The 25972-nt window shown below is 42.0% G+C and overlaps 2 protein-coding genes across 5 annotated transcripts in view; one reads left to right on the top strand and one right to left on the bottom strand.

Moving 5' to 3' along the window:
- Positions 1-1870: 1870 nt before the first annotated feature.
- On the top strand, positions 1871-4064 carry KLHL34 (kelch like family member 34; the record flags this gene model as incomplete). Its single annotated transcript, XM_080350846.1, has 1 exon — positions 1871-4064. Exon 1 carries the CDS (start codon positions 2277-2279, stop codon positions 4062-4064), a length of 1788 nt encoding a protein of 595 aa, XP_080206972.1. The 5' UTR covers positions 1871-2276.
- Positions 4065-7510: 3446 nt separating this feature from the next.
- The window catches only part of CNKSR2 (connector enhancer of kinase suppressor of Ras 2), a gene marked incomplete at both ends in the record, with an annotated part of 212516 nt that continues 194054 nt past the window's right edge, over positions 7511-25972 (bottom strand). For all 4 annotated transcript variants that reach the window (XM_080363336.1, XM_080363337.1, XM_080363338.1 and 1 more), the window contains 2 exons: positions 7511-7726; positions 10822-11018. In XM_080363336.1, the coding sequence (XP_080219462.1) occupies positions 7511-7726; positions 10822-11018 (413 nt within the window). The remainder of the gene's footprint in view (positions 7727-10821; positions 11019-25972) is intronic.

Genomic DNA, 25972 nt, shown 5'->3' with positions numbered 1-25972 from the left:
TTTTGGATTTTTTGGATTTCCCCCATTCCCCTTGCTTATGTCAGAGCAGCTGCAGAAAAGCTCCTCAAACTCACCCCTGCACTGAAGGCTCAGCCTCCCTGCTTCCCTGTGCTCAGTGCTTGCTCTCGTGGGGAAAGTGCGATGTTGTAGTGCCCAGCTTGCTGTTCCAAAACAGTCAAGGTTTATGTGCACTTCATGTTATTGAAACCTGGTACCTTATGAGTTCAAACTGAGGAAAACAATACCTTTAGGAGGAACAACTTTTAAGGCCTGGTCTCCCATCACCAGCATACCTGAATGTCAAGGGGTTAAAGAGATGCCTGGTCTCCGGTCTGTGCAGAACAGGAAAAGCATCAGACCAGGAGTTTCAACTCAATGGCAGAACAAATGACATCTGAAATACTTCAGAGTTGCCCAAACGTGGACATAAGCAAAACCACTGAAAAAGAGAAACAAGGCATCCCTTTCCTCCTTCATCCTCACTGCCCGTACATGTTATTTTGCTAGCAAGGGGGAAGATTTTTTAGCAAGATTTGTGGTCTATAATGTCAAGACAGAAAGCTGGTTCAAGCAGAAAAATCAATTTTCAGAACTATATAGCAACAAAGAATGATGTTTTTGAAGTCCTTCCCCACAAACAGAGCAGAGCATGTGTAGGTATCAGTCTACATATCAGAACAGTTTAAGCGCACTGGAAGAGTTGCTCAGCATGCACGATCCATATTAGGATCCAGTCAGTTCCCAAACACCCCTCAATTACAGGGGTGAGCTGGAATTTTATGACATCACATAAATAATTACAAACAAATACAGTAAAAAGGCTTTACCTTGGGCTTGAGCAAAAGGTGAAATTTTTCAGTCCTGTGGGAACCTCTTCTGGCCCCAAGTCTGCTGGCTCATGATGCAGCAAAGTGGTCTGGCATTTATCAACCCTGTCAAGGTTTGAAAGTCCTGAGCATGTTTGACCTAGAAAGAAAGGTGTCAGGAGGAGATTCCTGAAGACCTCCACCCAGTTATGCAGGGGAAATAAGGAAAAAAAAAGCAAGCTTTAAGAGGTCAGGATGTGTAGCCTGCCCAAAGCTACTATTCCTGGTTGAAATTAGATCCTGAAGGGCTCAGGTGAAAATCAGGGATAATCCCTTTGTACGTGCTTCTAATTGGGACAAAGTGAAAGTGAGAAAACCGAGCGAGTCAGCTCCAGCCCATTCTCAGGGGCTCTGGATTTGTTCTCAGCTGGTAACCAAGAGTGCAATTATGTAAAACCTCCTCTATAAACAGATTTCAGTTTATTATGGCCGAACTGGGGGAATCTATTTTTGTCCCTGCCTTGTGTGAATGTGTTACCCTTGTGATTTCCAGCCAGGTCATTCCAAGTCAGCTGCTTTGGCTGTGGCTGTCAGTGGAAGCTCCTCCGTCTGCCCGGTCCCTGGCCCCTCTGCTCGCCCGCCTGTGGTCGGCTCTCGGGCAGGGGGGACAAGGGGATGTGCCTGCGGCTATTCTGGTAGCTGTGAGTTATGGTGGTGTCATGTGAAGCAAAGAGCCCAGAAATGCGTGTCAAATCAAACCAGTGACTAATCCTGATATTTTGGTTGTCTTACTGCCTGCCAGGCAAAGATTTATGGTCTTAGAAAATCTTCATGCAATAATCCCCGGCTGCTGATTTGATCTTCAGCTGAGGTTTCCTACAAGAGTGTGAAAAGAGGACGAAAAGAGGACTGCTGTTCCAGGGGTGGCGAAGTCTGACTTTATCTGAGTTGGAACTACAAATAAGCAACGAGAAAAGCCAGCACTTCCTTCTCATCTCTGTGTGTGCTTGGAGCCATGCGCTGGCAGCCACAGACGATCTATTTGATCTGCCTGCGGAGCAAGAAGGGTCGAGGGCGACGGCTGAGCAGACACAAAGTGTCATTTGTTGGGATTGTCGTCTAGCTCCCTCATCTGTCACCTGATGGCCAGCCAAGCAAGGGCTCAGCACAACCGTGGACCATTCATTCTTGAACAAGCGACGGAGGCCCGAAAAGTAAGCATTCTACAGCTGTTACGATATTCAGCTGTTTTTTCTATGAAGGAATGCATTGAATTCACTACAAATTTACTAACTGTCCCCCTATGCCAGACAAGAGACTGATTTTTTTTTTTTTTTTGGTTGGGCTTTTCTCTAACAGCTGGAGGTCTTCTGGGCATTCAAGCAATGGCTGTTGAGTAGGGCAGCTGTTTCAATATCTAAGTGCATTTTAGCTTTAATAACTCAAGGGGAAAGAATTGCATTGCCTACCATGAGTTACTTCCTCTCCTACTGCAAAGCACACTGTACCACTGTGCTCGCCCAGTACCAGACCCTGAGATCAGAGGGATTTCTGTGTGATATTTTGCTGAAAGTGAAGGAGAATGAGTTTCCTGCACACAAGTCCTTGTTGGCATGCTCGAGCGACTATTTCCGAGCCCTGTTCAAAAGTTATACCCAAGAGTCTAAGGCCAGTGTAATTCATCTGCAAGTTGTCTCACCCGTTGGTCTCCAGCATGTCCTGGATTTCATTTACACTTCCTTGTTGCCCCTCTCCTTTGAAAGCCTGGAGGATATCTTGGAAGCTGCAAGCTACTTGCAAGTGACTGATGCTATTGGCTTGTGCAATCAGTACTTAGTTAACAATCTTGCCCTGGAAAACTGCTGCTTCTCCGCCAATGTGGCCAGAAAGTTCTACCTGCCGGATGCCTTAGCAGCAACAGAAAAATACATTGTCAATAATTTCTGGAAGCTGTTGGACTTGGATTTGACAGGACTGCTCGAGCTGAACTTCAGGTCTTTGCTAGCAGTGGTTGAATCACCAGATCTGCCCATGGTGAGAGAAACTCGTTTGCTTAATCTTGTGCTGCTGTGGCTGAAGCAGGATAAATCCAGGCTGGCTCACACAAGCAGCCTTTTAGAGCACATAAGATATGGCCTCATCCCGGTGGAAGAGTTGAGAAGAACCTACACACAGTCAGAAGTGCCCCTCTCTGCAGGTATTAAGTGCTTGATCATTAAGGCAATTAATTACCATACATATGTTTTCAAGCAGCCTGTCCTGCAGGACAAGTCCACCATGCTGAGGAACCAGAAAACCCAGATCATTCTGCTGGGGGGAGGGACAGCAAGTGGGGGGCTCGTCACCGATGTGGTGGCCTTTGATGTTTACAATCACAAATGGCGAGCTCTCACGCAGGTGCGGGACAGGGTGCAGAACCACAGCGTGTGCGTAGTGGGGAACTTCCTCTACGTCTTGGGTGGGGAAATAGAAGGTGGTTCCCCGGGTGATGCTAAAACCAACAAGATCTTATCAGTTACGAACAAGGTCCATCGTTATGATCCAAGATTTAACACGTGGACCCAAGTCATGGCTATGTTGGAAAAGAGAAGCCAGTTTTCTTGTTGTGTCCTAGGCAATGATATTTTTGCCATTGGTGGAAGGGGTGAGGACGGGTTGCTGCATTCATCTGTGGAAGTCTACAACATCGGCAGAGACAGATGGACGAAGGCCAGGGAATTGCCACAAAAAATACATGGCCATGCCAGTGCCATTTGCAAGAATACTATATACATCTGTGGGGGCAAGTATTCAGACTCAACCAGCACAAGCAAGGACTTATATTCTCTGAGCTCACTTGAAGGGCAGTGGATGAAACAAGCACCCATGAGCATTGCTCGGTTTGGGCATCAGATGGCAACAATCAGAGAATCCATATTCACCTTTTTAGGACTATATGAACCATTCTCTGAAATAGAAAGATACGACCCTGATCTAAACCAATGGACTCGGTTGAGACCACTGATCTATGATCGATTTTGCTATGGTCTGGCAGTGGTAGAGGAAACGGCTCTTCTTATTGGGGGAAAGAAATGGCAAAACTCACGGGAAGTCCCCACACAAGACGTGGTTGGCTACGACATTGACAACGATGGCTGGGAGGAGATCTGCAAAGCCCCCTTGCCTTGGTGTGGGCTGCAGTGTGCGGTGCTCCAACTCTCCGAACTGGCCGACGACCAAGACAGTGACAACCAGCAGAAGAGGCCACCAAACTGCTGAGCTAACACTCTGCGGAGTAATCATCCCAGGAGATGAACCAGCGGTGTAGTCCTGGAGAAGAAGAAAATTGCAATGGCACTGAATGTGACAGAGTGGAGGTTTTGCTTTGATAAGCCAAAGACTTGGTGGAAAAGGGCAAGAAAGTCTGGCTCCAGCATGGGAAAAGGTGCTGGGAGTTACAGAGCCAGAGGCTGATCTCACTGAAGAAGGATGTAGCAAGTAGCACGTTTAGATGAGAGAGAATGGTAATCCTTGACTTTTGAAGAATAATACCTAGATAGCAATTAATTAGTGTTGCAAGTCAGATTTTTCAAAGGTTAAAAAATATAATCAATCTTTTGCTGTTTTCTTAAGCAGAGGTAATTTTCCAAGCTGGTAAGTGCTATTGAATTTTTATGCTATGGCTAAGCAAAATGAAAGTGAGCTGTATAAAGACCAGAAAATTGATGCCTACGAGAACTAATAATAAGTACTGCCAAAGAAAAGGTATTATTTGATATGTTACATACCAGGCAAGAATGCTTTAGCTAACCAGCATGAAATTACTGGACAGAATGCATGGATTTTTTGATATGTAGGAAAAAAGTTAAAACAGTGACTGTTTGATAGAAGCCATTTCTCTATGAGCAGCCTTTGTTGTAGCGTGCCTTTCAGATGCTTATTTTGCATTATTTTAAAGACACACACTACTGGTACAGTACATTTCTGTTGTATCCAAATCTTGTGTTAATTAGATGGCCAGAGACGTAAGGGTATACTTATCATCAGACTCTAAGAAAAATGTTACAGGAGTTACTGTAATTAATGTTTTGACACTTACCTTGGTGGCATACACAGCTTTTTCACACCTGTTCATAACACTAAAACTGTTCATAGTTCCTGAACTGGTACATGAGTGAATCCTGCAGTCAAAAAAGGTTTACTTTTTTCAAAGAGTACAATGGGGAGGGGGTAACTGAAGGTTTTCTGAAGTCTGTTTAGTGTCTGTCTACATACGAAACAGCAATAGTCTCACTTTTTGGCTGTGTTGGCAGAGTTTGAGGGCATAGATTATGGGGGTACTTCAAGGTACGTGGATCTGTGAAATGTAGGCATAGTAATGGTCAGATGGTGGAGAATAATTTTGGTATGGAGTAAATTTAATCTCAAGTCACAAGTGTTCATTTAAAAGCTAAATTTATTGTACTTCATTTTATAGTGTTCCCTTTCTAGGCTGAGAGTTGATACAATAAAAATATATATAGAAGAACATTTAATAGTCTTAAAAGAAGGCAGCACAATGGATAGGACACGTTCTTTGTCACCAGACTAGCTTAAAAAACTGTAATGTTTAATTTTCACCTTTAAAGCAATCAAGCTGACTTTACTAATGTAAAGTGCAGGCAGAATAGCTGTTGCATAGCAACAGATCTAAGTCTTCCGAACTGCCTTGGTTTTGACAAGGAATCAACTACACAATGTGCATATACATCCATCAGATATAAAGAGTTTTTTATATGAATATATTTACTTTTGGTCCAGTAAAACAATAGCAGGAGAATCTAAATGCTTGGAACAAACAGCACAATCCATTTCAAGTCAAGCATTTTTGGAGAGAAATTTACAAAAACCTCACAAATTTAATATACAAGTCAGTACCCATGCAGTAAATAAATGTAGAGTTTATACAAACAATATTTTTCTAATGGTACAAATTTTACACTGGATCCAGAATTTTATACAAACATTGATAAATGATTTGTCATCCATATCGACTTGAATATAGGAGTACGGAAAACGGGCTACAGAAAGGCCACTCTTCTGTACAATTGTGCAAAATCTGCAAAACGTTTGCAATCCAAATGCAATAAAATAAGAAAGAGGGAAAGAAAAAGAAAGAGAGAGGAGGGAAAGAGAGAAAAAGAGGGAGAGAAAGAGATTGGAATAAAATGAAAAGAAGAAAGAGAAAATAAATCTGTCCACTCTTTCCTTCATGTCTGCATGGATACAACTGCCAGGAAATATCAGAGCTCATAAGGTTTAAAGTACATTCACTGAGCTGTACAGGCAATAGTCTAAAGTTGGTGAAGAGTACAACTCACTGTAAAAAGTATAGAAGAGGCTTTTCCCTTTTACATGAGCATTATGAAATCATGTAGAGAGTCCTAAGTTATGCAGCAAATTACTGAAAAGCAGCAGAAACATTTTGTCATGCTCTCTTCACTTTTTGAAAACAAGCCCATAAAATGAAAATCCACAATTTAATATTTTCTTCCCACTTTCCTCTTCCGGGCATGTGCCTAACTCTAAGGAACTATTTCCACTCATATTCACTGGGTTGTCTCCAGTCCACCTCAACTCTCATGGAAGTTTAAAACATTTCAATTGGCTTGTGAACCCAGCAGAACCCAGAGACATCCCTTTCCCTTCAAAAGCAAACCAGAGGCTTTCTTACTCCTCAGTTATTTTTTAGTCCTGTGCTCAGCTCTGCTCCCATCACACATTTTCCCTGCATACAATATGGCCAAATTTCACAGATCAGAAAACACATAGAATAGTTGAAAAATCCTATTGATTCCTTTTCTATTGCTGGAATTTTCAAAGCCTCTCAGATTCAGACCATTTTCTTGGGAACCTTTTATGGGCAAGAGAAACGCTGATATCACGGATGTTCAAAGTCTATGTTTTATCTTCTGCAAAATCTGCACATTATACTGATACCGTCAGTAAAAAAGCAGCATGACAGTACCATGACTAATTAAAAAAAAAATAAAAAATCAACCAAATGTGACTAAGAGACAACACATAATTTGGTCTTGATTAGAATACAAACTGCTATCTCTTTGCACTGATGGTAAACCTTAGCAACAGGCTTTAAAAAAGCATAAGGAAATAAGATGTAACCTTTTGATACTTAAATTCATGTCAGTCATTTCTGTCTGCTGATTTTCACCCTTTTGTGTGTTTGACAAAACCAAAACACAACTACAGCATTACACTTTTCCCTTGTTATTTAATAAAACTCCTAGAGTTTCTCATTAAATATAAAAAATGGTTTTCTTCCACCACCAAAATAGTACCTGCACTCCAAAAATGCAATGCAACACTGGGATTATATAATACAAAATATCGTTGCAAAAGTGACCTTCAATATCAAAACCTTTAGCTTGTAGAACTTTCTTGTGAAGGCCACAGTCTTCCAAAAATGCTTTTAAATACTTTTCTTTAATAGCTAAAGATCATATATGCTATTTCACAGAAGGTAAACACAAGCGGAGCATTGCTAGCGTATAAAATATACAAATCTTCAATAAAGACATGGTATTGTTGACCATTGAAGGTTTACTTCACACAGCTGAGTAACATTAAAATATAGTTTACTAGAGCTCCCACATATTGATATAAAACCTACTTTATGCATTTAAGTAAAGGGCTGGACTGTAGCAAATGGACAAAAAGAGAGACTTTTATACATGTGTTTCAATGTAAGAGTGAGTATGCGCTAAGGAGGCTATAAGTGCATCAACCTCTGACGAGCCATTAACAGAGTCCCTCGGGGTGCTGCTTTGATAGATGTCCATGAAGAGATCAAGGTACATTTGTTTCCATTCTTGAAAGTCTCTAGACGTCAAAGCTGGATTATCCAGAACTTTGTCTATAATGGCTACTTCTCCTTCCCTGGCCTGTGAGAAAAAAGGAACAAGGAGAGTCAATGTGAGCGATGAGTCACTGGCAAAGTCAATCACATGGGTGGAAGGAGAGAATGGGGGCAGCAAATGCAAGTCCTAGAGCCCCTAAAAGCAGGAGGGCTACCTGACTGCTATAGAACCACTTGCAAACAGATGCCCTTCCTACAGGGCATCACACACCACCCTACGGGGCTGGAGCTTCCCTTGTCTTGTCCAGCATCCTCGGAAGAGTCCCTATTCCCCCTCACCCCTTGTTCAGCTCAAGGAAGTGCAAGCCCTGTGCTGTTTACTATTAGCTGCTTGCAATTCTCAAGACGGGTTTCACACGACGAAGTGCCATCTGTTTACTCTTCTTGATCAGCATAAGAAATACTGGATGGGTGCGTGGGATGCAGCCAGATGGCCTCCCGCCCACCAGCAGAGCTAAGGCTTTTTTACCAGGCTTGTCATGGGGACATCTGAGCACTACTTTTTGCAAAGGCTTGTGCAAGGACCCCTATGTTAATGATAACCGATCTTCATTAAAGATTGGGTGTATGTGATGGGCTAGCTGGCTGCAACCTCCTCTTGCCACTGCAGTGGCAAAGAGAAAAGGGTAAAATCTAACATAACTGCTGGTACCTCCTCACCCATCGTCAAGGCAGGGATGTGGCTGTGTCATACTTACTGGCCAGTGATTAGTTTAGCAAGAGATGACAGGCCGCCAGTAGGCAGACAGGCAGACAGATCAGACTAAACCTTAGATATACCCAGAGCCCCTCGCAGTTGTTGCAGGCAGTGGAAGATGGATGCACACCACATAACCCTGGGAAACACAGCTAACATGCAGGTTTCCAGCACTACTCCTCTGCATAGGAATGGCACGGTCACTAGCAATCTCCCCTCTATCTTCCCTGCCAGACAGGTTTCACACTCATCATTGCTAACTCACATTTTCCATGTCCATACTATGAGTATGTTAAATCTTTCTGTGGAGCATGTTAAAGGGAAATATTAAGTTGTGTCAGTCCACGTTAATGGGAGAAGATCAGAGGGTCAGAGATGTCACTCATAAGCAATAGGTTGAAATGTATTTTTCATGCTTTGCAAACAGCAGCTAATTAACACTATCTGTTAGAATACTGATTTTCAGAAATGGAGGTGCAAGCTGAGAATGACCAGTGGGAACTAAACCATGGGAACTCCAGATTACCTTATCTCTGCTTGAACTAGTGTAACCTGCTTCTCACAGATTGCAGCTGTACCCACACTTCTGCACCACCAGCCAGGTATCGCATACTCGCTGGCAGGAGAATGGTTTTGTGTTGTGTCTCAGGAAAGAGAGCAGAGGGTTTTTCCTTAAGGACCTAGATGATGGCACAGAGAGCCTACAAACAATTTGGAGTGCTGTCTAAGGCTACTATTAATTTGGATAAATTCAAGGTGAGTTCAGAATACCAGTTCCAACAGGCCAGTGCAATTGGCTGCATTCAGAAAGGATAGATCAAGGGCACTGATAAAAAAGAAAGAATAACTGATTAGGTAACAGCAGTAGTTATGACTGCCAGTAGTATGACAGAGATGGACCTCTAGGCTATAACAGAGCTAGAAATTCATCCATGATGTCATTACAGAACAGGCACTTGTCACTACACTGTTGCTGTACTCAAGAAACAGTCATTATCTGTCTTTGGTACTTGTTGCCATTGCGTTTTCAATTATTGGTGCCATGCACTTTAAGAAAGATTTATACTCATCAAGGTCCAAACAGGAATGGCAACAGGTTTAGAAGATATGGCCTATAGAAACAGAATGAATGAATTGTATTTGCTTGGTGCAAAAGAGGGAAGTCCCAGAGACTCATGAAAACAGGCATCTGCTGGGTCAAGAGGTTGTAATTCCCTGGAGGAAAGCAATTCCATCTGTAGGAAGCCGTTGGTACCAAGTAGCTCAAGTGTCAAGAAATGCTAAGAAGAAAGACAATTAAGCATGGCAGCAAGCTGCTGACACTGAACCACAATTTTGGTATGAGTGATCCTGTCGTGGTGCAAAAGTACAGATACAGTGTGAACCTCCTGACACCCTGACACATCTGAGAGTACTGTGATTTTGTTTCAGTTTTTCACACGTCTATAAGTCATTTGGAAAGCCCATGTATCTTGACTTTTTCCAATGGCTTTAATTCTGTAAAGACCCACCCAGATAATACTACAAGCAGTAGTTACCTTCAATGAGAAGATACAGTGCACAAAGTTAAGTATGTGTAAGAATTTTTCAGCATGGGAGTCCCAGAGTATGAAAATAATATTGCTTAAATGCTTCTCTAGGTGATGGAAAACTAAATTAAATAATGTTGATAAAGCCCTCTTTGATGAAAGCTGTTACAAAGTCCACTGTGCAATTATCTAGTGACTGAAAATGTGATAATTTAATATAGTTAACAGGGTCCCTGGGGAAATCCAGCATATTGTTTGCCAAAATCTCTAACAGGACAGAATTGAAATTGCTGTAACAAACAAAGAAGCTGACAAGAAGGTTAAATGAACTGTGGTACATTTAGAATAACCATAAAAATCTTAAAATCTATCATTACTACTATCTATGTATTTAATAAATCCTACTGATTAAATACAAAGTTCTATCAGCTTATGCAGAAAGCAAGAGTGCAGTTTCCTCCTGGACAAGCTCAGCAATCAGAAAATAATCAAGTGTAGTAAAAGGTATTGCTCCCTTCTGAAAGGCTGCCTTTGCTTAAATTCATACTTCAGCAATTACAGAGTGAATGCATTCTGGTAAATGAAAATGTTTGGGACTCAAAAAGGGATTAAGGTCTCCTCTGATAATTTGAGTTGAATTCTGTTAAACAAGCTAGAAGAGGAGCAGCTGACTGAGATTTTTATCTACTCAAAAATAAAAGCTGATCCCCTCACTTCGACTGCTCTCCCAAGGCACATTTTTCCCTACTTTGCAAACAGCATTTCCCCATGTCTCCCCTGCTTGTTTAACACACCAGGTTCAGCCTGAACTCCAGCTGTGCACAATTAATCTCTAAATACAGTGCAGTCCGATTCAACCCTGGGGCAGGATTTTTCCTCGCTCTTTTATCTCACCTTTAAAGTGCTTTTCAGAATTCGCAGCTGGTGCAGTTTTTCATTGACTACTGGATCGCTACATCTCTTTATAAAAGATTTCTTATACTCCAGCTTAGTGGAAATCCGGTGTTCTCCTAAAGGAGAGAGGCTGGCCTGCTCCAGGGCTCTGTACAAATCTTGCAAGGAGTCTGCTGTTTTTTCCTCTATAGTTTCAACTGTAATGAGAAAAACAAAAAAAAAAAAAAAAAGGAGGAAAAATAGAGAAAGAAACAACATATCATTAATGTTATTGTATAGAGATCTATCAAAAACCTTCGCAAAACATTTAACAGAGTTAACTAGGCCATAAAGAGAATATTTCACACCTGCTAAATTCCAGAAAAAAGCGCTACAATTGTAACTGCTCCTTCTTGCTATTGCCTTCAGGAGAAAGGGAGAAAAAACTTCCAAGAATGTAAAGTCTTGACATGCACAGAAAGAATCAAAAAAAAGAAAAACGTTGCAAGGTGTAGTAATATTAGAGTGAGACACTTAGAAATCCTATCTCTAGTATTGGAGTTAAATACACTGGTTATTACAGGAAAAGGAAGCCCTGGAAGCACTGGAAGCATGCTGCTGAGGAAGGTGATCAGGAATTGGATCTCGTCCCCAGAGTGCTGATAATGGCATTCAAGATTATGTTTATGATGCTGGTTTTGGAATGACATGTTGTTTTCCTTCCTAGAAAAGTCCACTTCGTTTTATCTCTTATTTTGGATACTCGAGAGTGTTGTTCAATAGTTAGCAATGATGTCACACATGGGGTGTTTTTACTGTACTATTACCTGAAGGTTCAGCAGTAGACTACAGACTGGACATAAGAGCACATTCATGACAGCCTACCCAGCGGCACAGCAAACCAAACCAGAGCTGTTTGCATTATAGGTGTGTTTATTTATTTATTATAGGTTTTAAAATATTTGTTTTAACTAGTACTGCGAACATTTTAAAGAAAAAATAAAAAAGAAAGAGATTTTGCTTCTCTAAAACCAAAATCAAGCAAAGGGTGGTGATGAAATGTTACTCTGATATGAGCATTTGAAATGCTTCCATTAGAAAGCATCAAAACATTTCAACTTCTCACACACTTGTTCCTCCAGAAGAAATGGTCTGATGACTCAGTACAAACATAGGAAGTGCCAGTGAACTGCCAGGATCAGCAGGGTGGTGACCAGAGTAGCCAGAGTAGCCGTGGGGGAGCCAACAGGCAGTGAGACAGGCAGCTCCATCCCGGCTACCTCTCGCACACTGACACACCTGTACAGACAACAACCGGCCACCACCCGTGCATGACCTCCCTGTTGTCTCCAGAGCCCTCAGGAGCACCCCCACCCAGTCTTGGCTTTCATAGTGTTGTTTGTGTTCCTGCCCCCATGTGTCTGTGTTCTCAGGATGCTTTCATGAAAACTCTTGTTAGGAAGGCTACATTTGTTTGGTTTCAAGTGTTGCTTTTATCCTGCAACTGACACTGCACCAAGACAGTGCCATCTCCACGGGCTGAAAGATCAGCACATGCTACATGTCTGTAAGTAATGAACCTCAGTCTCCTCAGGTGTTTAGAGGGTTTTTTATTGAGCACCAACAGGGAGGACAGCTGTTGTTTAGAAGTGACATTTCCAGCCCACCAGCAGCTACCCGAGACAATCTTCCATTCAAGACCATACTGTGCAGTATGGCAACTACTCACCTCAGGCTCAAGCAAGAACTCCAGAGACCCCAGTCTCCACACCCCATCACACAACATGTTTGCATTTGTGTAGATCTTAACACAATCAAAGAATTTTGCAGTCAGCAACTAATCTAGCTATATCTCTCATCAGTTTATTCCTTTGCCCTTTCTAGGGGACAGCTGTTTTTAAAGCACTCGCTTTTATTAAAGAGATATGAAAGTAAAGAAGGGTTAGAGGCGTTTTATTGATGGAGGTGTTGTGGGTCTGTACAGAGCTACTTCAATCCCCCCAGCATGTGCTACCCTGCTCGGAGACGTGGGTTCATCACTGTAACAGAAATGAGATGCGTTTCCATATCTTGCTGATTTCTTTCTGACTAAAACATCTAATGTGTTTAAGGGCAAAACATTCAGTAGCTGAATACTTAAAGCTTTGTTAAATTTCCCTGCAGTCTTGATTTTTATGCTTTCTGAAAAAGTCCATGCAGCAACAAGAGCGAATGTTTGGGATCTCTCTATCAGTTCATATCTCTGAACACCAAAGTCCACTAGTCTGACAGATGGGGAATGTAAGTGATTTGCTAAAGAGCAAAGGGAAAAAAAAAACAACACCTCAGTCTGCAAGGAAGTATTTTACATCTGTTTCTCTTTTCTCTTATCCCTTGCTATACAAGGTAAAAAAGATCTCTCTTCAGGTCTCTTTTCCCCAGCAGAATTGCCGTGTTGTACCCTCATGGGATTAGTACAGGGACAGTCTGCTGAAGAAGCAAGCCAGTGCTTTGACTCTGTGTCATCTGAATTTTGCTTTCACAGAATCCTACAATCATTTGGGTTGGAAAAGACCCTCAAGATTATCAAGTCCAACCATATGCTAACACTGGCAGTAAACCATGTCCCTAAGAACCTCATCTGTACATATTTTAAACCCCTCCGGGGATGGTGACTCCACCACTTGCCTGGGCAGCCTGTTCCAGTGCCTGACAACCCTTTCTGGGAAGAAATTTTTCCTCATATCCAATCTAAACATCCACTGGCACAACTTGAGGCCATTTCCTTTTGTCCTATTGCTTCCTACTTGGGAGAAGACACTGACACTCACCTTGCTACAGCCTCCTGTCATGTAGTTGTAGACAGCGATAAGGTCTCCCCTCAGCCTCCAGGCTGAACAGCCTCAGTTCCCTCAGCTGATCCTCATCAGACTTGTGCTCCAGACCCCTCACCAGCTTCCTTGCCCTTCTCTGAACTCTCTTCAGCACTTCAGTGTCTTTCTTGTAGTGAGGGGCTTAACACAGTATTTGAGGTGGGGCCTCACCAGTGCTGAGAACAGTGAGACAGTCACTTCCTTAGACCTGCTGGCCACACTTTGCTAGGGTGACCTAGAGCCTGGACCAGCAGCTGGCCATCATGTCCAGGCTTGCCACTGAAAATACATGGCTTCCTGAAAAACAAAAGGTTCTCACCATAGAGAAGGACAATTTTGGGTTCAACCCTGAGGTTCAATCCTAAATGACAAGTGCCTGGAAGGCAGCATGGCCCATGTGGGTTCAACCATGAAGCTGGGGGGCTTTGCCATACCATACCCTCCCTCCCCATGCCACTGGCCTGTAGGTCCACATGGCTGGTGCTCCTCAGGGTTCACCTCCTTGGGCAGGCTGCCACTGCCCAGTGTGGGCCTCAGAGAGACTGCGGACAGGGGATTCCTAACCTCACCTCAAATGGGGACGGCTCTGAGGCTGCATAGGAAGAGGCACAGGACTACAGGGGCATGATGCAGGCAGGCTTAGGCAGCAAAGCACTGAGAGGAGCTCTTTGAAGTTCACCGGCACATCACCTTACCCAACTGGGGCTGCCTCCTCCAGGCTCTGTCACAGCCTCGGTGCTGTAGCTATGAGCTGCATGTAGAAAAGGGGATGTAATTTGCTATAAAGGAAAGAGAAGGGTGGAAAACCAGCAGGTTCCTTCTCTTAAATGTGTCACAGCTGCTGGAGCTGGGGAAGCTCAAACAGGGCAAGATGCTGACTTGTTCCACCCACGGTGGGGAGAGGGCGGCAGGCGTCACGCTAACACATCCCATGCCCTTAATATTTCCAGAGAAACACTGAAGGTGGTGGTACTGCTGCTCTCAATGGTTCTCAGTAGGCAGGAATGAGATTATACACGAATATCCCCTCCCTCACCCTTCTGCTAAAGGCTTTGATTGATTTCCTGTAGGTGTTGGTGAAACCCTTAACACCATAAAGCATCTGAGGCACTTGATTAAATACACAGCTGAGCTTAAAACATATTTTCTTTTTTTTTTTTAAATTGGTGGATTTGTATGGGAGTCATGCTATTACAGCAGGGCTGTCTCCTTAAGGAAGAATAAGGCCTCGGGTAATGTCTTATTTAGGTGGAAAATGCAGCCTAATGGGGTTTTGCAGATGACCTCAGAAGAGCAGCCAATGCAGCAGGTTGGTTTTCACCCTCACTTGGCTGTTGAGTCATGGGTTTCATCTCCCCAGCCATCATCTTTCTCTGAATACACTGGTATTCCACATCCTGCTAAAAAGTAGGGTCTCTTCTCTGAAGCACTAATTTTGTCCTCCACGCCACCCAAACCTGAACAACTCTGTAATTCTGGAGCAGAAATAAAGCTGTGTAAACTGTGCAGCACACAGCATCTACATTCAGAACCACATCTTCCAAATACAAGAATATGCTGGTAACAATGAAGCTTCCGCTGTGTCTTCAAGTGAATTCAAAGCCATTTGCATCAAATTCAGGAGATAAAAAATAAATCAGTCTAGTAAAAGGCGTGTTATTACTTTTCATTGTTCTGTTTTCCACAAGGAAGATTTTCTGAACTTTTTGTACTCTGCCCTCACTTCTTAAAATGCAATAAATATTTGTACCTACTTTTACGTTTTCTCAGGAGAGGGAGATGGAAGTTGTGGCTGGGTGGGTGAAACTCAAAGAGGTCAGGAATGGTTTGGGTTGTTGGCATTCAGGCAAAACTGGTGGGATTTCTTAGACTGTGCTGTCATTTGTTGTTGAAAAGATCCTGCCCTGAGCTCCACAATGTACTAAGTGTAACCACCTCTGAGCTCCATTGGGGTATCCATATTTCCATTGTTTCCCTCTTATAAACCAAGATTCTAAGAGCAATAAATAGGAATATGAGGCACTTGAGTGAAAAGTGACCAGAGAGAAACAGTTAACATTGGTATTTACATTTGATCAAGAGACGATCGGTCCATGTGAACTGATGATTCAGGAACATAGTACTGAATTAGGGCCATGTGAGTGGTCATTGTTGCATCCCAGCTCACTCTCTGGATGCAGAGAAGCTCTAGGCACACATTTCTCGTAAATCTGCTTTAAATATATGGAATAATCCCTACCAATTTTCAGTGGAGGTTCCTACACTTCTGTGACTCACTTTGTAAGAGCTCCCGCCACTGGAAGCTTGCATGGTTTTCCTCTTTCAGTGAGATACCAGAGGAACCAGCGATTGCACTGGGGACTGTAAGTGGACATAACTGCCCATGCAAGGATAGTGTAACACAGTTAATAATAAATTTTGCCACTCTCTGTGCTGACAAGGTCAGATTTTTCAAGGGTTGAAGCTCTCCTTTGAGACCCCTTTGTGCTTTGCTAGTGCCTCCTAATGCCACCCAGGCTCATTCTGTCACCTTCAGGCTCCTCATCCTGACTGATGGACACCGCTGCTGCCCTGATGGCATTCTTCATTTTTCTGCTATCCTCTTTGCTGCTTGCTACCTTTACATCTTAGTGATGTGTTTTCCTTTGCCCTGCAACTCCTCCCATGCACGCCCACTCCTCTACTTGCCCTGCATTTGAACAAAATAACCACCCTCTGCAAATCCTGAGTAAGCTGAGCTGTTGCAAAGTCTGTGACAGGCAGTGAACAAGGCACAAAGAGTCAGACTGAAATCCCCCAGCTCCATTGAAATTTAAGAGCCCCTCCTTTTAGTAAGCTTGCTTTCTCTGGCAGAGGAATCAGCTCAGCTCAGCTTTCTCAGGATCTTAAGGAAGCAATTTTGTTAGAATACATCACTAATTACATTATGAAACAGCTGCCATATGTTATTCTCCCCCTACAAATTCCAAAGATTTGCTTCCAATTTGAGAGTTACACTATCCTGCTTCACCATTCACACAGGAGAGGCACCTACCTGAAGCCTCCCAGAGACTTTCTGTGAGTGTCAGTAAATGCTCCAGCGAAACAGAGAGCATCCCTGGCCTCTGGGAAAAAGTCTCAAGGTAGATAAAACAGGCCCTGATGCACAAATCTCTGGGTGTGCATTTTTTTTTTTTTTTTTTTTTGCTTTGCTTTCTTGACCCTGATGCATCTATTTTGGGAACAGAAAAGCTTGTCTCCTAACTAATCGGTGATATAATCCCAGGACTGACAAAGTGTTTTGTAATCTTTCTATGCCACAGCACATAGGCTGCGCTGTGTCTAATGAACAAGTCTATCAACACTTGCCTGGTCCTGCAGTGGTTTCACTGGTAGGGAGTGGAGAGGAGATGGACACCTGCTGATCCCTTGAGGAGGGGAGGTCTCCCTCGGCAAGCTCCTGAGCACCAGCTCTGTCTATCTGTCGGCCCAAGTGTGCCCATGAGCAGGCAGGGCACGTACCATGGCCACAGGGTTCAACAGCCTGGCTGGCCTTGGGGGGAACATTTCAGAGAAAGACAGGAGGGATCTCCCTGTATTTAAGGTGAGAAAGGAAAAGGATGGAAGGAGAGTGGATGTGAGGTTTAGCTGTGCTGGAGGAGAGGAGAGAGAAGAAATCCTCCAAAGTAGTTGTTGTTGGTTTCTCAGTGTGAGGCTTAAATCCAACTTTGCTGCTGTCCAGGTTAACAAACTGCACAAACTGCACAAGAGGGAGGCATGTCCAAATGCTTATGATGCAAAGAAACAGGAATTACAGTCATTTTTTACACTATTTGGGTGGATGGCAGGCAGGCTAAACTAGCTATTTCCTTTCTCTCCAGACTATAAACTCAAAGGAAGAAAATGGTGAAACCAAAGGAAGATAGTTTTACAAGGAGACAGTGTCTGCACAGCTGTGTGCTGTGTATGAGGTCATCCCTGCACAGGTACGAGCCATGGTGAAATGGAAAATCAGCTCCTGGCAGGAGAAGGTTACAGAAATCACATCTCTGATTACTGAGAAAAGGAAGAAAGAACACAGTGTTTAAGCCTGGCACGACACAGCAGGCAGGAGGTACAATAACAGGTCTATGTGGAAGCTCTGGGTAATGAGGAGCAGATTTCCCTGTCAAATAGACACAAATAGAAACCTATGTCATCTCCTACTCCATGTTATGGCAAACTCAAGGTCTGACTGAGTGTGTGAGCATGCCTATGCATCTCTATATATATACGTATGCATATAAATATACACACATATATATTAATGAGAGTTCCATGAATGAAGAAAAGTTTAAGCTTAAGGGAAGCTTGAGAAAAGCTGAGGGATTCTTGTGCAGTGCCTTTGCAGGTCTTCTGTTTTTCTCTCCCTTTGCCTGCCCTTTTCTGATTTGTGTAATCCTCCATCCTTTCTGACCCCGTGTATCGGAAAGTGCAGGATTTCCCCCAAAGTCTTTAGTCAAGGAAGTGCGGAGCAGTGTATAAGAACAAGCTTTGATACATGTGTTTAGTGAAACATTAGTGGCTGGAGGATCAGAGAACGAGTATTAAGTTTGCATTTCATACTATTCTTTCCTCTAAAGAGGAAGTATTTTTGAGTTATTGGGATAGGGGTACATGGTTACTATTCTCTCCTGTTATGTAAATCTGCTGGCAAAAAAGATATTCCCTAGAGACGGTGTTCACTGAAAGCACCAACAAAACAGAGCTCTGCAATATGCTGAAGTTTTCCACTCAATGGTACGGCGCTGCTTCTCCTCTCATGTGCATGAGCGCAAATTGGTTTCTTGAAATAAAGCGAACTGTGCAGCCACATGGAAAACTCATCTCGCATAGGACAGATTTCTGAAGATATTTTAGGCATTCTCCACTACAACCAAGTTCAATCAGTAGCAGTGAGGTACCATAACTGCTTTTAAAAGATCTGACCCATGCCTTTGTAAGGCCTAAACGATGCTAAACCTTTGTGATGGCACCAGAGGTCTAATTCTTTATGTGAAATACTTATAGCACTAGTGGTTTTCTTTTTGGATCAGTAGATCCCTGCAAATTTATTTTCTTCTGAGGTCACCTTCCTGGTGTAATTTGAATGACCAGCTACCTACACTTTGTCACAGCCTTGCAAGCCACCACTGCCCTGCAGAGCGCAGCTGGTGAGCTGGTAGGCTGAAGCGTGTTCAACCTCCATAGGACACTTGAGCTGGTCTTACTAGAAGTCTCACGCCCATGTCAGTCACGTCTCTTCAGCTTCCCACACAACTGGAATAGCTTATTAAAAACAGTCAGTGCTAAACTCAACATTAGAAAAAAATTAGTCCTCGAGGTTTCTCCCTGCAGACCTGCATTGTTGCGCTGACAGTAACATTTTGGTGTTTTCAACATCCACTTAGCAATGAAGTACAGGTGCCAGCCAATGAGTTAATGTGTTAGTGAGAAGGGAAAACACAGACAGAGGGAATAATTAGCTCACTGTGCTCGTGCTGCCTCTGGACAGCTCTTAGCCACCTCGAATGGGCATCGGGAGAAACTCCTCACTTGCTCCCAGCCCTGCTGTTTCATGAGGTTATATTGGTGGTCTGTGATTTCAGAGATGGCGTAAGATTGAAGATGAAATAACTCCAAAGCTTCCCAAAGTAACAGGGAACTCTGATCGGTGGCAGAACTTTTTGGCAGCAGTGTTCTAAGTGCATCCTTTGGTATTTGGACACGGTACGCTACTCATTAAGTTGCCTATGAAGGCATCAGTTTAACCTTCATCTGCTGAACAGATTTTAGTGACTCTTTGGGAGAATTTTAACATGATGAAATAGGATATCCTGACATTTTTCTGTGCCACACATCAGCGTAAGTGCTGTTCAATTCTACCACAAGCTACCAATGTTGAAGTGAAATAAACAGAACAATTACATTTTGATAATATGCTTCCCCTCAGTCCCACGGTTCCGAAACAATGAGAAACTTGTCGTACTCATGAGGTATGCTGGGAGCTGAAGCAAACTGGGTAAACTGCTATATATGTGGGGATGTTGTGATTTTTAAACAGGATGAGGAAGCCCCTACAGATACATCTCACAAGCAATATATGGAAGCAATTACTCCTTGAGGATTTTTTTTTTTTTCCACAAATCTAAGCTGCTAGAGCACATGAATTTGTGAAAGGCTAAGTGACAAATGATATGGACTCAGCGACATTACTCACTAGTCAGAATCAAGCCACAGTCACTCTTGTGCAACAGCCATGCCTGTCAAGGTTTAAGGGCTTGATACATGAAAGCAAGCCTGAAGGGAAGGAGTGGGTGTTACTGGTGAACAACATCCACCAAGAAAATGAACTTCAGGCTACATCCCAAGTTTGCTTATTTATATGAAAATGTAACACTGAGAGTGAAATTTTTGAAAGCACTTGCATCACTTAGGAATTGCAATCCTACTTTCAACATGAAAGAAACATGGCAAATTAGTGTGGGCGGGGGGCAGATTATTTTAATAGCTGGCTCAGTTACCTCTGTAGTGTACTGCAGTCTCTTGGGGAAGCACCTCCTGGGGCATTTAGGAAAGGGGCCTGAAATACTTCTGAAAACATTGTCCCAGAAGATATCTTATTTATTCAGATTTATTATTGCATTTATAATTGCACGTTATGATAGCTGCACTGACTAGATTCCAGACTAATTAATCTGTACCCTGATTTACATGTTATTTAAGTGGGGAACGACACTGGCAAATATTAAGCACTCCCTGTCAGCTGCTGAATGCCCACCACGCCACCATGGTCTGTAGGCACCGCACAGAGTTCAAAGTACCTTTGAGAGCAAAAGTTATTACCGTGACAAGAGAAATGCAACACCATGCGGCTTTTCTAGACTGTACTCATGTCATCAGATGTCACAATGAACTTGTGAACACATCTGCACCTCAACGTAAAGCTCTCTCTCAAAACCGGCATGAGAGTCGTCACAGGAGAAAGGTCTGTTTCCCATCCATTGGGCAGAATGTGTTTGCACACAAAAGGAACAAGAGAAAGGAAATGAACATCAGCCCTTACAGATGATGGTTATGCAAAGGCAAAACTGAAAATTTGCTGGCTTATTTCCTTTATTAAGCCCAAAATGACACCTTCAAAAAATCCTGACTTCATAAATAAATCAAGTGCCTTCATTAAAGAAACATTTACTGCCATTTTCTATACTTTATTTTAAGGCATACAGAAAAATATTTAACAAATGTGTATGCAATTAAATGCCGGGGACTGCTAATTACAGCCCTTCTGAATGCCTCTGCAAAACAAAGATACTCAATACAGTATGTTAGAAAGGGTGGGGAAAAGAAAGAGAGGAAGCTGAAGACAATCTAATTCATTTTAGCACAGATATATGTTGGCCTTTGGCTACAAGCAGAGAATAAGCTGTCAGCGTAACCCCAAATGGCAACCAAAGGACATTTTAGAGTTACATCTTTGCTTCTGCTTCTCTAATTCATTTCCAAGACATTTCACCTCTAACTAATTACGGAATTTAATGACAGAATGTAAAGGACTGTCTGGGGTTGCAGGCCATTCCAACAAGGCTTTAATGACATATCCTTCAGGTTGCACAATCTTTATGTACTTAGCAGTGATTGATCGGCCCTGGCAGAGGCAGGTATTTCAAAGGCAACCTTATACAAAAAATAAATTCTGCCTTTGCCAAGTGTTGGAAAGAGCACTAAATTGAATTTAAAAATCAATTCCTACAGACAAGAGAGTCATAAAAACTCAGTGGGTTTGTCTATTTGGCCAACAGGCAAAAAATTTATGACAGTACAGTTTTGTAATTAATAATAGCAATACAGTGTATGTTTTTGATTGGAAAAATTAAAGATGCCAAAACAACATTGCTAAATATTTAGGCTGATTTGTGACAGTCCCATTGAGCAGAAACACAAAACATGCATTTTGATGAATTTCCAAGTAGTGTATGTCATACTATACTTTTTATTTTTCAAAAAAGAATATTAAAACTATTATAAGCTTTGTCATCTGCTGTAAGGCAGAATGATGTAATTTTATTCACTGCACATTTCCTGTTTGTGAGGCAAAAAAGCATAATTTACTTCTTATAAAAGGGAAATATATATAACTATATATATATAATTTTATTGGTATTAACATAATGCAATACCATACATTGAGCAAACAGAAAGAAAACATTTCAAAATACATTTTTTTAAAAGTATCTCCCCGTAAGATAGTATGAAATACCAAATAATTAGCATTAACATTATTACAATACACCCTTAGCCAAATATATTAAGGAAAATCCACATTCTAACCACAGAGAGAGAGGCAAACATCAACCCAGAGGGGACCCAGAACATAATGATAAATACAATATCTGAATCTACTTTGAGTGACATCCAGACAAATACTGGCCCCAAAACAGCCCCCTGGAGTCTGGGTGTTATACAGAGAATACTTTGTGCCTGCTTGGCCAGGCAGCATCACTCACATGTTTAAGTCCTAGAAGATAAAGAGGAACTGAAGAGTTTATCTGCAGAGTCTAATAAATCTCAGCGTGAGGCATCTTCTCCGTCATCATCCAAACCAGTGTCAGTGTACCCTCTGGTAATTCATTACAAATCATTAGATAAACGGAAGTCTCTGAAAGGTCTGTACATACCTCTACTTGACAGAATACACTTAGTTTAGCATGACACTGCAAGGTGACTTCCTTCACTAACGTGAAGTACGCTTAAATGACACAGGTCTGGTTGGCCTGAATGGGTTCACTGGAGTTCAGTACAAGCAACAGGATTTTACAGTTACCATGGCTGAATCCCTCTTTAATTCCTCGAGGTCTGCAGAACAAAACTGAGTGACATCAAAGCCCTTCCCTGCCAAGACCCTCTTCCCCTTCCGTTCTCCCGTGCGGGGGGCAGTATTTTCTGCAAATGTGCTCCGTGTAGACTGGATCTGACCTTGTGCCTAGTCCCATTGTGGAAAGGGTGCATTCTTCAAAAGACTGGCCATGCCCTTTGACACCTTCCTGGAAGCCTCATATCCAGGCATGTGGTTGTCTATGCTTTAACAGGTCTGTTCTCTGTTACAAACATCAGTTATTCAAGAAGAACTGACTTTCTGAACGGAGGCCATTAAGTTGCTTGCAAGAGGCTGAAGTTGAGTCTCCGTCGTGTCAATTCTCTAATGATAAGTTTATCAACCTTTGAGTCCAATCGGTTCAGTGCCAAGAGAAGTAGATCCCATTTGACATGGAGAGGTGCTATCAACTCTCGCAGTGTATTAGCCTAATACGATAAAGCAGTGATACAATATGGTGAAAGAACTGTGATGTGCCATTATTTCCATATCATATATCAGAAATACTGTCATGCAAACAAGAGCAAATAGCAAATCTGGCATACAGTAGCAGCACTACAGAGCTTTTCTAATCTGCATGCAGCTATGCTCATGAGGACAGAGACATGGCACTGTTCTGCTGTTAGACACTGCTCCATCCCTGATGCAGAAGAGGTATTTAGGGCAGAAAGGTATGTATTGTATCTTTGTGGATATGCTTAAAAAAAAGAGCAGAACAAAGACCAATTAAAAAAAAACAAACCAAACCAAAACAAACAATACAATAAAACAAGAGAACAATACACAGCCTAACCAACTTGGGTTGGTCTCCTCCGTGTTTAGAAGACATTAGCTCATTTGGAAGCACTGGAAAAGGGTCACATGAATGAGGACAAAGGAAGCAAAATATGTGCCCCAAATCCACCAAACGTGCTACAAACACAGAAAAATATCCTGTTGGCAACTTATCCATGAACTAGAAAAAGAAGCGGCACAACACACTCTGGCTCTTTTCCTTGTCCTAGCTGACAATCCAGCTTTGGGCAACGTTGGGCAAAGGATAAGATAGGGAGCTGGGAAATCATGTGATTTTGAAACCACACTGACACTACATACATTCAAAAGCTAGGGCTTGAGAACCTGAGAATCTTTGTGGGCCTGAGTTAGCAAAGAAAAGAGAGAAGAGGTGGAATAAACAGCATACAGCTAAGTTTTTTACTCAGAGGCTCTGTGTGGATATGCAGTCACTGCACAGAGGGCAGCTTCAAAAGCCCAGCTGCTCTCAGTACATACCCTGTTCTATTGTCTACTACACTTACTTGTAATAAAATAGGAAAATTTCCATGGATCTTGAAATCCATTATAGTTTTAGATCCCACATATGAAAAGCTGGGGGATATTTTGTTCTTAAAAAACAAACACTTTGGGAAAGAGTTCAACTGTGCAGAATAGAAAGATGCACAAATTAAATCCAATTTAACTGGTGAGACTTGTTTATCCCTTGTTAAAGAGATTTTTTTTTTTTCCAAAGGACAGGATTAAAAAGGAAGGGAAATATCAAGCATTGCCTTTTTTACTCTCGAGTATATCACAAAAGGTCTGGAAAGCAGAAAAGAAATGTCTCAGTGACAGAAGGCACAAGGTGGAAAAAATCCCAGATGGAAACATTGCTGCCATTTACTCCACCCACGGCAGCAACTGGAAAATGAGTTTCCAGAGAGGCAGAGAGTGAGCAATGCTATGGAACTCAAACCCTGTTCAACCTCTCCTCCAGTGCTGAGGCTTCCCAGGGACTCTGTGCATCGGCAGGGAGAGGAGGAAGAACAGAGGAAAACAGTTTATATAACTATGTCCTAAGTATAGCAGTTGAGATAAATTTTTACATAACTTATTGTTTCAAATAAGGAATGCTTAATTCTACAACCAAAATTTGACAAAAAATCCCACTAAACAAACAAAAAAACCCACAAAAACCAAAACAACAACAAAAAAACTAAAACCAAAAAACCCCACCAAAGCAAACTAAACAACCAAAACAACAACAAAACACAAAAAAGAAACAAAACACCCTCCCCTGTCCTCCCCCCCAAAAAAATTCCAACCCCCAAACCCCTGAGAAACAAAAGGCCAAACCAGCACATTTCAGGATTCATTGGGTTGAGGGAAGGGAGACTTTAGTAGACGGCAAAAGGGAATGGTTTTTACATTTCATCGTGTTTTGTTCTATAAACAGTCACAGCATTTAAAATAAGAGTCTTGGATTTGTTTGGAAAAACATGATAAGTGAAAGAGGATACTTCTGTCTCACATGCGTCACTTCTGCAGCTTCAGGAGATCCCGTTGTCTCATGGATGTTGCTCATATAACTTTATCTCTAAACATTCAGGAAGTTTGGTTTCAGAGGTGAGGCTTTGAGGAAAGCAGTTTTCCTTTTCATGAAACAAGGTGGCTATGAGTTAAAGGAGGGTTATTGAAGGCAGGGCAAATGTGTTGCCTAGGGCATGTCTATACCCTGCTCTATATATTTACACCCTGAGGCTGGCTGGGACACGTCCTCTGTGTCTACTGAAAAATTGTGTTTCCTTCAACAGATGGCGGGACAGGACTTTATTATGTGCCTAAAATCCAACTCAATAGGTGACTATTTCTAAAAGAAACTGCTAAGAAGACACATTTTCAAAAAGCCTACTTAGTAATATTGCTAAGGCCATTATAGGCCTATCACTGGTAATTCTTCACTGTACCAGTTTGGATCAGTCATAATGTGCATGAACAGCCTTTCATTAGGACCTCTTAAGATAAGTGGCAGCATACACTGTCCTATTTATCTGTCAGTGAATATAATTAACAGGCACACTTGAGGAGCTATTCTAAATAGATTTTCTTATTTACTATACCACTGTTACTGAGAGTAATTTCTTATTACAATATTTCCTATTAGTGTAGATACACATTAAGAGTTTAGAAATTCTGCTTTTCGGTTTTTCATATTATAGAAACCACATTTTTCTTTCTGTATCACTAGCATTAGCAAAAGAATATAAGTAAACAATCTCCAGCATATGGTTCCCTTTCTCGATAAGTTTGGGTTTTTTTAAATGTTTTTTAAAGGATAACAAATACAAATAACAAAGAACAAATAATGTACTTTTAGATGGATACTTATTGACACTTTGACTTACAAAACTCATGAGACTTGCAAATGCTTTGAAAAATAAACCGGCTGCCATTCATATACAAAATGAATACGACCCTATGAAAATAATGAAGTGAACTTACTGCATTTATCAACCAAATTACACTTGTGTTATGAGAAGAGCTTTACAGCAAATGACTTCCCCAGAGAGGTTACAGAAACAAAACTGCCTGCTATAAATCTGCACGTATTTCTTCAGCTAATGTGGTCACATAAGATATGAGGTATCTTATGTCTGAGCAAACCTGTAGCAGTGAGGGGTATTTACCCATT

The sequence above is a fragment of the Nesoenas mayeri genome (genome assembly GCF_963082525.1).
Source record: "Nesoenas mayeri genome assembly, chromosome: 1".
Taxonomy (NCBI): Eukaryota; Metazoa; Chordata; class Aves; order Columbiformes; family Columbidae; genus Nesoenas; species Nesoenas mayeri.
Note: the sequence above shows the minus strand (reverse complement) of the source record. Positions and strands in the feature narration are given on the sequence as shown.